Here is a 14,979-nt window from a genome sequence, read left to right as displayed (position 1 = left end):
ACTACTGCCATTGCCTATAGGTTGCAATGATGTGCAAACAAGGAGTTAAGTAGTCCTTTTCCTTTCTGTACAGACTTTTAGAAAATGAGCACTTTGACTGGGCAAAAGTTCACTTTTGTCGCTGCCAACCGAGCTCCCCTGGCACGAAGCCTTCCCTCTAAATGTAGTCTCCCCTTGAAGCCAAAATCTCTGCAGAGACTGTGCAAGCCTCCTCGAGGGGTGTTACTGTACTTTGTTAGGTGTTTAATGCCCGACATACCAGTCCACTGACCCCGTTATTGTGACCTTGGATGTAATAAGTAAATAGCGAACACTGGTCTCAACCTTATTTTTCTACTTTGTCGTATCTATTTATTTTGTGACGGTTGGACTTGAACGCCACGCCAGATTTCTCAGTGATGTTTAGACTCCAGCTATAAGAAATAGTGTGAAATAAAAAGAACATTAGTGTAGGTTTGACACGTTCAAAAACAAGAAAATATGTCGTTATTCATGGGTTCTTTCATCTTCTCTGCAATATTTCCATCGCGCGGCGCATTTTTTTCACTGATGTCATGAATAATATAATAACACACTCGACTGGAAAAGCATAGAAAACTAAGCAAAACACACACAAGCACTGAGAAACGCTGGGGAACAGTTGAGTGTTGGCAGAATGTATGAATGATGCATTGTACAGTACGACTGTGAGCTTGGAATTATAATGTACCATCTGTGTTCAGAGTTGTTTTTGAAAATGCCCAGAGATTTAGTTTTCACCTCCTATATTTTGAGCCCACTATAGAATTTTAATTACCGCTCAGCCGCTGACACTCCGCAACGTTTTCAGAAACCTTACTTCTGTCACACAGAGACACCAGTTGGTGGCACAACATTTCATAAGAGAGTTAATTATTCAGTATCAAGCGTGTGTGATGCTCGTGTTTCAGTGGAAGAGACTGATGTAGATTCCACTCAAAATACTTCATTTTGGAGCTAAAGCTAGTGTTTCTGGGATGGTCTTTGTCAGCTTTATCAAACACGATGGTTTTGTATGATAAAGTTTTGTAAAAAAGAAATATATATATATATAGATATAGATATAGATATAGATATAGATAGTAGTCAAAGATCAGATAGCAGCAGATGTGCTGTAACCTGGCAGTATCTCCTCACTGCAATGGACCTACTCGACTCTTGGTGGACGATAGCACGAGATTACCTGAAAGGTGCTTATTAGAAAGGATTAACACATTTCTGCAGCAACCCACTTGCCAGAATTAATGTTGTGATGCAGTTTAATGTAGGTTTCTGCAAACCACGGATATGTTGCAACTATCTTTACGTGAGCTTATGGTCTGGTCAGGTTAAGGCACTGGACAACTTGGTTGTAAGTAGGAAAATATCATGTTTACATGCATACAAATGTTGAGACACCGTCATAAACCGTCTGTCCAACCCATCTTCAAACCCAAATGATTGAATAGGTGGATAGTACCTCCCAAAAAGACATATATCACTGTTGCAGCACACCCACGAAAGATGCACTGGCGCCTCATCGTACGGTTGCAGTCGGTTAGGTTCAGGAGAACATTGTAGTTTGAATAAACACAACGTCACTGATGTAAATTCAGTTCTGAACGTAACAACATTATGTAGGTAACTGAAGTTACATGACTTAACTTTATACTACTTCACCTGACTTCCTTCTTTGCTGCTGTAATTATTACTACAGCCACTAGAAGTCGCTGCCCAACAACAAACGTGGATATTGATCATCTCCCCAGTGAGGATGGTGCCGGTCTCTTGCCACCGTGATGGGTATTGCAGAAGTTTTGATATGATATGTGCGAAGCGTACAAATTTGAGCATCTCCATGGTTTGCCGAGACGTAAAAAATGCCTTCTACCTTCTATCCTCACACCTTCCATTTTTTTCTACAACGGATAAAAAATATTCATAGTAAAGAGACACTGTGTGGCAGCTGAGGAGGTTTCTGTAAATAACTATTAAATATGACGGAAAAAACTCATTATGTTTTCTTGTATTTACTGGATAATAACGATCACCGCTGTGGGCGTATAATCTACTGAAAAAAACTCCAAAGTGCTACAAAGTGAAGCACAGGTTGTGACATTGAAAGTACACATAAAATACTTTGAATGGTCAGCAGTGTAGTGTAGTTTTTGTATGCTAACCCACAAGAATTATTAGTATCTCACTTCACATAACCGTGACCCACATTTACGAGCCATGCAAGAATTCTGTCTCAGGGGAAACTGACCTTCGATCTGTAAATATTGCTTCCCAGCCTTTAGTTTGTCGTCTCTTTTGTGTACATAAAGCGGTCAAGGCAATCCAACACTTGCAATGTAAAAAAATATATATGGCTGTCGCATAATGGAGGAAAAGGAGGTCAAGAGAAAAGAGTGACGCGCAGTTTTACCTGTAAATTAACCCTCCGTTGTTCTCTTCACACTCCAAGCCTCACTTTGTTGTGAAGCACTCACCTGCGGTCGTTTGTGTTTAATTGTGCAGCTCCTCCGAGTTAATGAGTTACTGACTGTGCTTTACATTAGCACTCTATCGCAGTCGATACAGGCCGGACCCTCTCAGCCACATGTTTATGTTACAGGGGACAGGAATGGCAAACCGAGGGCAAAAGGCGCTGATAAGTTTTCATGACGTTACTGAATGTAAATGTTTGGCTGCCCTGTGTTTACAGGCTCGTCATATTGTTTGTCAGAATCAGAAAAAGCTGTCCAGCAAATGGAGATTCATTAATGACAAAAGCTATTCAGACACAGTTGAAGGGTTGCTTTAGGTACACAAGAAGAATTGTGTTTGATGTAATCGAGTGAGACTATAGCTCGATTCTTTTAAATGCTGAGGTTTAGCCAACCGCCCGCTCCCACATATAATTTTAAGAGGCATAGGAAAAACAAGTAAGCTGTTGTGTCATGCTGCGTTCACCTGCTCCTCAGATGGTCCCTTTTCCCAAGTTGGGACGTCGTTCTTCCCGACTTCCATGTGTTTGAAGTGACATGTTGGACCGTAGGAGCAACATGGACGCCGAAAAGAAGTTGTTTTGTGTTTAAATTAAAGCATAAAGGACACGATTAAATGACTATACAATGTCTGACTTTGGTAAAAGTGTCTTTACATCAACCCAATATTTACTTGGCAACTCGTGAACCAAAATGTTCTTTACTCGAGGGGGCATTAGTTTTCCCATCATTCTGACAGAACATGAACGCACCGTTAATATGGATATTTTTACATTCTTAATTCATCAACAGCTTTATTTTGCCTTTATTTATTCTTTTATTTAACCTTTAAAGAACTGGCCTCCATTTTGGGTCTCTGCTCAAAAATTATTAACAGAGTGCATCTCTGCAACTACAAGGTCTGTTTGAAGAATCAAGGCGTCATAATAAAGGGAACTCTTGAATATTTGTTCAGATGTGTAAGTATAAGTATATTTGTCACAAATTAAAGATTTTATTTCCGCCTAAGAAATGTACAATTGTAGCAACCCACAGCAAAACATCTGAACATCACCTCTGACAATGTTTACGCTAATAAAGTGAATCAGAGCAAAATTAGAGGTTTTACTACAAAACTCCAAATGTGCCATTTAAAATTTCTCAGGTACCAAACTATATATTTCACTTATATGTTACCGCTCGGGATTAACAGGTTAAAACAGTAACATGTGACAGCGTATCGCTACATGATTGTCTTAAAGCTGTTTTTCTCTTTTGCTTTTAATCATTTTCCTTGGCTTAAAATCTGTCAAATTTAAAAGAAACCAAGTCTAAAGAAATATTGGCACAATCCTTTAAAATTCCTAACACAAGTATACGGAGGACACGACCTCCTTGTACAGCAGCTACAGCCCTCACAGTCAGTGAGCAGCCAGGCTGTCGCTCTGTGTTTTGTCAGTTTAAACTCCAACTGAAAGCAGAAACAGTCGATTGAACCGAGCATCATCCGATTTGAAGATTTTAACGGTGACCTTTACAAGCTCGACGTGCACATGTTTTGTTGAAGCCCGTTTGCCCAAAAAATTGCTGGCAAACGGTTTGACATTCTCAACCCCTGGTCTTTATTAATTTGTGAATAATTTTGTCATTAATAAACTTCCATACATGAACAGCAACAGGCCGATATTCAGTTAAGTACACCCGCAACACTTACTATACAAGTGCAACGCTGTGAGACACAAAGATTAGATTAACACCAAACGTGATGGTGGGGTCAAAAACTCCATTCAGATAAAGATCTGAATCACTGTGCAGAAATCAGCTTTTCAAACTTCTGATGTGACTTTTGACCGATAACATTTGGCCCGGTCGTTTGGCGTCTGCCTTCTGAATCCAGTAAGAAAGTGTATCTGCTGTGCCGGTTGACCCACAGTGGTTAAAAGAGTCACACGGGTCAACATCCTTTGTTGTCTGAGAACACAAGTCTGTTGGACTGTTCAACACGTCCACGTGCTCTTGTTATGACAAGAACTGGTGTGTCTGAGTATGAGTGCGGAGGTCCAGAGCCGAGACGGAGCCGGCACAGCATATACTGTACTGTAGCAAAACATCCTTCCAGTATTTACATTAAGAGAAAAAGTAGAATTGTGGGTATTATTTAAGATAATATGAAGTGCGGGTTGCTGCCACTCTTCTGTCTGGGTGCTAGATGTTGGAAACACGCGAGACGAAAAAGAAAAATAGTTTTTTTGACCCTCAAAGAGTTCTGCCATGTCAATGAGTCGAGTTCACCACAATTCGTCGCCTGATACCACCGTGGTAGCCGTGCGGACCACCCACCCAAATCTGAGACCCGGCTCTGTTATTGTTGAACCTCTTTTAATTCGACATCGTTACGTCTGGCGATCTCGGAGGTTTCTAGCATATGGAATAAGTGTGCTGGGGTTCGACCGTCGTGTAGCTGTAAATCAGATATGTGTGAAACTAGATCGACTATTATAAAGAAGGTTGTTCCCTGAAGAGCGACAGTTAAAGTGGAAAAAGGATCTTTTTTTTTGGGATACTTCTGGAATGCATTTCATTTTTCTTTTTAATCACACTGCATACCAAAGGATTAGCTCCCTTAGCAGGATTAGCTTCCCTAATTTTAGGTCTTTGTCATCAGATTTTGTCGATCTCCTTATGTTTTTAGGTTGAATACTAATCCTTTGGGGATAGTCTCTTTGTATTCAGTGACATTAATGGTTTTATTTCAGTGTTTTCGCTCATTGAAAGCCATGATTTCCATTAAAACACAAGTATTTATCTAAGAGGACTGTTAAAGCTGCATTAAGCATTTTCTAACTCCCGGGGCACAGAAAAGAAACAGAAAGCCGAGTGAAGGTAAATGCGTGAATCGTCCTTGTTACACATCCAGCAGAAACCGAGCATCATGGGTATAATTTGTGTCCTGTACTCCTTTTTGGATCGCTGTGTGCTCGACTCTCTTCAACGCCCTCTTGTTTGCTTCCTCTCTGTTCGATGCGAGGCAGGTAGAACTGCAGATTCTGGGTGTTGATCCACGGTGAGATTGGTGTTACTAGAATGAGTTCACGTTATTACGTTCAAACACGTTGCTAAAATGCAGCTTTACAATTGTTTTGACGACACAGTTCTTCACGAGGTCTGTACGACGATCCTTCTTTGATGTAATCTGATGACGAATTGATGAAATGCAGTGTGTTAGCGTTCGTAACAGACTGACACTTTGTTGTGTGGATAATTGTATAGCAGGTCCACCTTGCTATCGCTGTAAAGAGGTTTTCAAACGACTGTAAAGCATTATTTTTTTGTCTGAAATAAATATTTATTATGTGTTTCAAATACAAACAGAATCATTTTCTTTTCTTTAAACAAAAAGTTACAACACAATACAGATTCAGGGATCAACATAGAGACGTCTGGAATGAAGCTGGACCGAAAACAGTAAATCACTGTTAAAGGTTTTTGGGGTTTTTTCTCTACTTACTATAGGTGCCAGATGGGTGGGGTTCAACATATGACAAAATAATGAGTTCCAGAAAGTTGAGACATTCACAGCAAAAGCATTCAGACAGTCAAGTATGAATTTCTGTCTACAGAAAGTATGATATGTGTGATGCATGCTGATATACAGAACCACATTACACACCCAGCTAGTGAGGGTTAGAGAACATTTTGACATTTTGGGGAGAAAAAAGGATGATGATGGATGAATTAATGAATAAAATGATGAATGGCTTCAAGGGGTGAGCCTTTAAAATCATGTGTAAGTATGGAAATTAAACGATTTGAACGTATTGAACATTAGCGGGACACTTTTAAGAATATGTTGGTCTTTGTTTGTATGTTTGTGTCCAGAATCATGTTAACTTTGTTTTAGAGACTTCAGGCAGATTTTATCAGGGCGAACATCCATCCTATCCACATTTGTTGAGTGTGAAGTTAGCATGACCAACTGTCAGAACGGGCCACAATTATGAGAATAAGTCCCAGGCTCCAGCTCCAGCTCATCAGAGCCCCAACCTGCCGGGCATCTCTATGTTGTAGGTGGTGAGACCGTGACACAGAAGTGGCAGGAAAAGTGTGGCTATGACGACAGGTGCTATTAACATGATGACAGTGGTGAGCGGGGGGTCGTGGACCTGTCCACAGAATGAAAAGTACGTTTCGTGGACCTTCAAAAAGATCTTGTCGACGAGAAATCCGCGGCCCGAACACCAGGACTCTTTTGCCCAGCCGTCGACGCAGTGCTTCAGTTTGTTGTAGACGCTGCAGAAGAAGAGAGTAAAGTTCAGATGGATGAAGATGGTTCCAGCAGTCCTGAAGATTTCACTATTGTGGGGCTGTAGGAATTGACATTAATTTGAAGGCTGAGATTCAGATAGCGCTTTATAATTTGACTTTAAGCTCCTGTTGGTAAGATAGTTGATTTTTGAGTCTAATTCCCAACTCGTCAAATACTGACGCCTTGGGATTGTAGAACCACTACATAAAAGAGTCAGTATTTGACTTACTAACAGCAGCTTTAACTTTCTTGTGTTGTCGAGGGTGCAGTGTGTATCATTCCTGTCATTTAGGTGTCATTTAACAGTTGCACGGTGAAGCAATACGAACATTTCTCATTAATAGATCCTGGCGTCTCACAGCTTTGTCATTAAACAGTAAAATTAAATACAAAAATACATTAAATGTTTTTTTATTGTGTTGTATGATGTTTCAAGTCTCTGCATGTTGACTTTAACATGGAAATGAATGAAAGACAATGTCTTGAAGAAAAAAACATGTATAATAGTTCCAGAAATGGGTGTTGAGGCATTTTCTATTTCATGTTCTGCATTTTTAATGAATGTTGATGAAGGTTGTCAGTCATCCAGGTCGTGGTAACTCTAAGTGCTGTATCAACTTATTTCGGATCATTGAAGACGTTTCACCTCTCATCCGAGAAGCTTCCTCAGTTTTAACTAACTGGAGCTCCATCTACGTCGAGCTGGAACGGCCATCTTTGAACAGAGGAGGTGGCCTACGATGCAGTGTTGAGTTCCCTCCCCAGACAGCTTAACAACCATTCACACCTGGGCTCATAGCTCTAACAACCCACATGAAGGCCGGTTGGGTCAACGACCTACAAGTGGCCCTAACGACTCTGTAAGGACACTCCCACACAGAGTTTAAAAGCCTGCAACTCCCCTCCAGTTAGTTAGACCTGAAGAAGATTCTCAGATGAGGAGTGAAACGTCTTCAAGGATCAGAAACAAGTGCAGCTGCCTGCTCAAGGACACTTCGACATGCAGCTGGGGATTTGAACCAGCAACCTTCCAATTACTAGACAACCTGTTCTACCTCCTGAGCTATAGCCGGCCCATATAATCCCATCAGTCCACATCACCACCAGGCCAACAATTACAGTAAATATTGCCAAAGCTAAAATGGATGACATGGGGTTAACACCAGGTTAGCAGATGTCACAGTAATGCAACACGCTTTTCAGCACATAAGTTTTCCAGGTGCCCCGAGAGTCTGAAATAGCGTCCGTCAGAGCAAATGATGGAAATAATTAAAAGAAACTCAAAGGGTTGAGAACCGCCGAGCTAAAGCATGGTTTGGAAAATGGTCACTAATTTACCAATATGATTTAAAGTGAGCTGGCGTGGTCCCTTAGAGCTGCAATTTTATTTTTAAACTCAGCATATTCAGATAAAGTGAGCCAAAAACATCTCGCCCCAAGCTTTTTATATACGGAGAAGTCCCACACTGATGTTTAGGAGGCAGCTTACATTTCACTGGTAAGTCTGATATGTCACGTCTTCTGGTTGGAGAAGCGACCATAGCCTCGTTACAACTACATAAATCATGCAATTAAATTGCCACTACAACAGTTTCGTGTGGAAAACATCCACGGAGGTTGACAGCTGGAAGCCTGATAAACCAGCTGGGCTCCTTGTGATGATGGACGCTCCACCCTAACACCATTTGAGCTCAGCCCCAAATCATGTTAACGGTCAAATATGGATTATTACAGTCATAATTAAAGTCTACTGTAGGTAACACGGCAAGAGTGAAAAGTCTCCACAAACAACTGCCGTCTGGAAATACGAAACCAGGAGCAACAGTCGAGCGCTTTTTCATCAAAAGGTGAGTAATTAGCTCGAACGTTCGACCAGAACCAAACGTAGCCAGGAAACAGTAAAGTATCTGACTTTCCTATGACTAAAGGTCATATATCTTCACTGAAAAGGCCATTAAAAAATGTGTAATGTGCCATTTAATCCAGCCATCCTGCATTTTCACTCACTGGGCCCTACAATGTTGAACTCAAGGACAGCTTCCTGCAACACGTGCATGCTAAGACTCACAGATGGTATGGGCATATGTGCACAACTTATCATTTTAGATGTTCTAATCAAAGCCCTGGTCTTGATTCAAGTCTTTTAATGTTAGGTATCTCCAATACCAATATGATACCTATATTTATGTTGGTTAAGTATGTGTCGGACACACTGAAATAACAGCTGTAAGCAACTCAAAAAGGATTTATTGTTAGCCGAAACATTTCTTTAGAAGATGTGTGGATCAGCACTTTCTCTTTACAGCAGTTTCTTTTTCAGATTTTCTCAAAACATTTTGTAAATGATGGCAAAGAGACAGCGAAAATAAGATTTTACCGTTTCACAGCCGGCCACGGACACCCGTCCTGATATCCGCTCGTCTCCACGCTCCTGTTGAAGTCTGACAGGCAGTTGTCGACATTGCTGTCAAACATGTACCGGTCACATGTTGGAACGACAAATTTCGCAGCCAGTCCTGAAGAAAACAGACGCGTAAGTGAGAAGTTTCCACACAGCTCAAAGCAAACAGCAGCCCTCACTGTCCAGCCCGTCCTCATCAGAAAAACAACCTTATAGAGCCAAAGCAGCTTATTACAACCCGTTTACAGTGACCTCTAGTGGCTATAGTAATTATTACGGGAGCAAAGGAGGAAATCAGGTGAGGTAGTATAAAGAGTTTGGGGATGGTGGGTGGACTGAACAAGCACGGGACTTTCACCCAGGAAACTGCAGTTCGATAAGTTATTTTAACTTACTTACATAGTGAAGTTACAGTACACGCATAACTTAGTGTACAGTACACGCATAACTCTCATCATTTAGGTATGAGGATGTGTTGTTGATGTCTGATATGTTGTCAAAAAACTAATTAAAAATAAAAAGTGACTGGATTTAACATTAGCTTACATGCTATCAATACCGTCTTTTGTGCATATTCATCCATTTTTTTGATGTTAGTGCATCACATGTGCATCCATTCTTTAAACCTTTACATAACTATGTTTATTATTCCTGCTCACAGCTCTTCTCAGATAATGATTATTTAAACTTCAAACCAAAGTACCTTGTAAGCACCCGGCTTTATTTAAAACCTGGCTTACCTGTCCTGACGAAGATGAGCAGCACCAAGGAAACAGTCAACACCATCTATTCAAAATATTGTAAAACTTTCATCAATGTGTCACAGGATGGGATCTTTCACACAGTGTACGGTCTACCTTTTAATATGCAAACATTAGGAAGAAGATAAGCAGACTGGTGGCCCTGCACGAGTCAGAGTGGGTCAATCAAAATCTTTGTTGTCTCGACTTGTGACGTGTTTAATGTCAGGGCGACTGACACGCTTTCTCCAGCTGAAAAATCAGTTTTATTCCACTTCCTCACCCACACTTGAGTGATAATGTTGCCAGACAGCACTTTGATTAAACATTACATTTAGTTTACAGAGCTCTATATTACTTTCCAAGCAGGATCTTTAAACATGTTCAACTCAAGTCCGATTTTGAAGATGTGTTTGAAACAGACGTGATGACCATCTGCTTCCTGGACATTCCCACAAATTAATGAATTTATCTCGTGGGAGGCAGACACTGAAAACAGATGTTACTAGGGAATGCAGCAACACAAAGTTTGTTTTTTTAAATATGCACACGTGTAATATCCGTGCTTGTATGTGAAACAAATATGCTGTAAATGCTGTTAGTTACAGGTCCCAATGAAAAATGAAAAAACTGCAGAACAAATGGATTTAATCTGTTATAAACTAAAACAAAAGGTCAATTGTATGTCAGTTAAATAAAGCAGGTTTAACATGTTAAATGCCCAAACTGATAAACAAAGAGAAAACACAGTACGAGCACGTACCCCGGCCTTCTACGTTGCTGATTAAAGCAGTATTGTTTCCCCTCGTGGATCCCTGGGAAAAGCCTTGATTACAACCTGTGCTGAAGATGCTTCAGAATAGTTTACCAGCCAACTCACAGATGCACAACTGGTCACAAAAAAGCCTCTGTGTGATCTGGTCCAGTTTCTTATCGGTGCAACTCAGAGCTAATTGGATTGTGCAACAGCAATGGACAGCCTGCTTCCTTTCCCAGACTGAGCCCGGCTGTTCCCATGCTACCCAAAGACATTTTCCACACACAGCCCCCCAGAGACACTTGAACTAAGAGGCCTCAATGTCAGCAAGCCCGGATGGTTGCATCTCGCATATATGGTCAATGCCAATGTTTATGTCTTGTGGTAATTCTTACTCTTATTTAAGGTTAGAGAGGGGTTAGAGATCAGGGGGTGGCCTGGGTTTTGCTAAACCACTGAGCAAAAAGGTGGAGAAGTGCCACGAACAGGCTGATATTTGCAGGGTAGGCATGCACACAAACCAGAAAGTCAAACATTCACAACCAGAGGCGACTCCTAGTTTCCAGTTCGCCTGATGAGCCTCATGTCTGTGGACTGAAACCTGAATGTTCCCGTCCATGCTCATTTTTTTCGGAAATGGATGTGAACATGTATAATTCCCTGATCCATTTAGAAACGATCTAACGATGCCGAATGCAACTGGAGTGAAATCAAACTGGGAGCATCACCTGGAAACGTTGTTGCTCAAAATGTTAACCCATAAACTAATTAATAAAAACTTTCATAGAGCAACACAGCTGATTTTTGCTGTGTGGCTTGCTGCGTATCGTATTTAAATAATGCAGGTTACAGCTGAAGTTTCATGTGAAGACAGAGCTTCTCTCTCTACATGCTGGTTAAGGTGACAACTGGATACTGGATCAAATTCAGTCCTCGCTCTTCATGCTCAGCCGCTGTTTGATAAAATTAATCCTGGACAGACTTCTTGCTTCAGGGCTGTATGGTGTTCTCCGGAGTGAATTACACGATCGTCTGTTTTCCACAGATCTGCTTCTGAACCTGCTTCCAGAGCAGACGCTTTCATTTTTTTTTTAAACTTACATGGGTAAACTACGTGCGTCATCAAATCTATTAGAAAGAAATGTTCCCTTGTGTGGACATTATTAACTAACACTGCTTTTGTGAGGAGACGTAAGCGGCGTCTCCTGAAAACAATTTGCCCTCAAGTCAAATGTTCTCAATATAATAAAACAGAAACTATATTTTATTAAAAATCATTCCAAGCCCTTTTTTTTTTTTAAAACTTAATCCTACAACCTCATCAGTCTCTTGTTAAGAGCTGGATATCAGAATCCTCCCAAATATAGGCCTCCTTTTCACTCCTCTCCTTTGAATTATACTCATGACTGAGGAAAATGAGTGACTGTGGAAAATGTGATCACCTTTCCGTGGCATTCCATTTGTCTCGACTAAATGACTCTCTGAAAGACGGATCTTTCAGGAGCCCAGTTAAAATATCTCTCAGCGCCGCTGCACTATCAGGTCGTTCTGCTTAAGTGTAAAATTAAACGTTCCAACATTGTTCAGCTATTGCCCATTCATTTGCCGTTGCTAAGCAACAGGTACACATAATACAGTCCTAATGCACTTATGCGAGCGGAGAAATTGCTGAGGAGCGGTCATAAGAAAACATTTCCATTTCTCTAAATTGAAGGCATAATGGTGTCGGAGACGGAGCAAACAGAGAGACCCTGCAGATAGACACGGTCCTGTAAATGCATGTGCTGTTTGGACAGTGGCTGCCATGTAAAGTCATGGAAAATAGTTTCTCAGGTAGGAACAAGAGAAGAAGAAATGAAGTGCGAACGTGATATTTGCAACGTGTCCTCATACCTGACTGACAGAAAAGTGTTATTTGCCATTGACTGCCAAAACAACATATATGATTGTTCTGAGTGCTGTATTGTAGGCAACTGGACTCGTTTCAGTTGGTTGAAGACGTTTCACCTCTCATCCAAGAGACTTCTTCAGTTACTAACTCTGTGTGGGAGTGTCCTCGCAGAGTCGTTAAGGACACGTGAGCTCTGAGTTTTAGAGTCGTTAGGGCCACTTGTGGGTCGTTTACCCAAACGGCCTTCATGTGGGTTGCTAGGGCTAGGTGAGCCCAGGTGTGAATGGTTGTTAAGCTGCCTGGAGGGGGGAACTCCGTACTAGATTGTAGGTGGGTGATAAGTAGAGTTGTAGGCCACAGTCGTTATATGACTGTTGGTGATCTTTGTTGTCACGTGGTTGTCAGTCTGTAACGAGTTGAGGGAGAACTCGGCTGAAACAAGTATCAGGTACAGCTGATGTAAAAAGTTTTATCCAAGTAAAATGTGTCTATCTGTACTGGTGATGAAGCAAAAATCCTCACTGGGTAGTTTATTCATTCAAGTTTAGAAAAACTTGCTTTTGCAATGACAAACTGACAGGGGGCGCTACAGGACAGGATAGTGTGATGTACAGGTGGGTGCAATGTGAGGTAGAGAAGAAGAAGAAGAAGAAGAAGAAGAAGAAAGGAAGAAGTGAAGCACAGAGCATGTTTCTCCAGCTAGTTATTTTGTTTTCTTCAAGTATATCATATGATACAAAAATTGTAAATAATTCTCTTTCTCTTGTGATTAAAAACATTGATCTCAAGCTCAATTCTGAGACTGTTCTGGAAGCAGTTTTCTTATAGAAAATAAATACAGCAACTTCTGAACAACTCATCAATTAAGATAGCAACTTCAGGGTTATCCCCGCCCAATTTTGGGGTTAAGCACCACCCACTTTTGGAGTGCCCCTTCCGTGTATGGCTATGGATACAGATAATTAATTTGTTAATAGTTAATGGTGTACTCGGACTGAACTACTTGGTAGTTTGAGTGAAAGATCGCGGCTTCGGTTAAAATAAGTACATTTGTTAAAGTTGAGTTACGTAACTATGTTACATAAATTAACTTACGTACGCTAGTTAAAATAAGTCAGTGTTGTTTTTTGGTTTTGTCTCCTTGGTGAAAGTGTTTGACCCAACCATCAACCCCAAACCTCCTGCCTAAGCCAAAGTGCCAGGCTTTGGCTATTTGTGTAATAATAACAACATCCCATGATTCACTGTGTAGAGCTGGAGAAAGGTTGCAATTAGCTTAGCATAAAAAAACAGGTGGTAAACAGCTAGCCTGGCTCTGTCCAACATGTCTGGATGATGCACTGTAGCTATAAAGACATCTGAGATCAGATATTGGGGTGGATTAGAAATCATTATCACGAAAATTGTCCACAATCCAGTCAAGAGTGAAAGCAGAGAGAGGCTCTTACGATGCTCTATGCCGTCTGCAAACCAGATGGATGTGCAACAATACAGACCGGTCTTAGTCACCCTCTCGTACCCTTCTCACCACCATCAGTAAAAAAGTAAGACGGCTAATTTCAACAGACAGTTATCCAATGAGTGCATCTAATGAGCACAATGCTTTACCAGCCTCTAGGGGCCGTAGACTGAACTGTCTTGTGATATGCCAGCTGTCGAGTGGAACAAGTGTCTCCCATCATCGTGCAGCTGCATACAGTACGTGGGTGGGAAGGAAACTGTTAGTGCCTTAAAATGTCAGTGGGTTGGAATTTTTGTTGAAATTGGAGTTTGGGCCAGAAAGATGGAAATTTCAACACCCATTGTAATGCATGAGTGTCTGCCACATTCTTTCATAGATCTACCACTGGGAGGGCGCCAAAGTAAGAAATCTTTAAAATCCTATATATAGTGGCTTTAACCAAAACTGTTTTAGAACCAAAGATCTTAAGTTTACTTCTAACATGCTTTATTTTAGTGTTTTTCAACTAACACTTACTTATAATTTAGTTTTGTTTGTAGGTAATTTACTCCAAAATACAACAAAACTTATAATTTAGAGCTTTTTTCCCACCTTAAGTCCTGGACCAAACCTTTTTTTCCAAGTCCAGAAACTTTATACAACTGTCAAGTGAGGTTGGAAGGGCCTGACAGACGTTACTTCATACCCCAGACCAGCAGCTAAGCTGCAGCGTGTTATACACAGTGAGCTGCACTTACAGGGCTGGAAAACCCTAACGTGCATCCTGGGGTCAGTCAAAGACGAGGAAATATCTTCCTCGTGTAATGGGTGAGAAGCTTCCTGTTAGCGCGGCGTCTCCCAAGAGGTGCAGCACGCGCTTCATCATATGACTGATGTGTAAGTCCGTCATTACATCATCTGTCACTACGTAATCATCATTCATGCCCTTGTGCTCCTCATTAGTCCCGACAGTCAAAT

General features: G+C 41.0%; 1 protein-coding gene across 2 annotated transcripts; it reads right to left on the bottom strand.

Moving 5' to 3' along the window:
• Positions 1–6,472: 6,472 nt before the first annotated feature.
• LOC311262722 (receptor activity-modifying protein 1) lies at positions 6,473–12,190 on the bottom strand. 2 transcript variants are annotated; one of them, XM_084362362.1, is made up of 4 exons: positions 12,112–12,190; positions 9,913–9,958; positions 9,149–9,287; positions 6,473–6,755 (listed from the first exon to the last, which is right to left on the bottom strand). In XM_084362362.1, the coding sequence occupies exons 1-4, from the start codon at positions 12,127–12,129 to the stop codon at positions 6,497–6,499; spliced, it is 462 nt and encodes a 153-aa protein (XP_084218488.1). In that variant the 5' UTR covers positions 12,130–12,190; the 3' UTR covers positions 6,473–6,496. The 2 variants fall into 2 exon arrangements, with proteins under 2 accessions (XP_084218488.1, XP_084218489.1); XM_084362363.1 differs by lacking the exon at positions 12,112–12,190 and adding an exon at positions 10,676–10,886.
• Between the last annotated feature and the right edge of the window lie 2,789 nt (positions 12,191–14,979).

Source organism: Pagrus pagrus, assembly GCF_965226575.1.
Source record: "Pagrus pagrus genome assembly, chromosome: 9".
Lineage (NCBI taxonomy): Eukaryota > Metazoa > Chordata > Actinopteri > Spariformes > Sparidae > Pagrus > Pagrus pagrus.
This window is presented reverse-complemented; position numbering and strand designations above follow the sequence as displayed.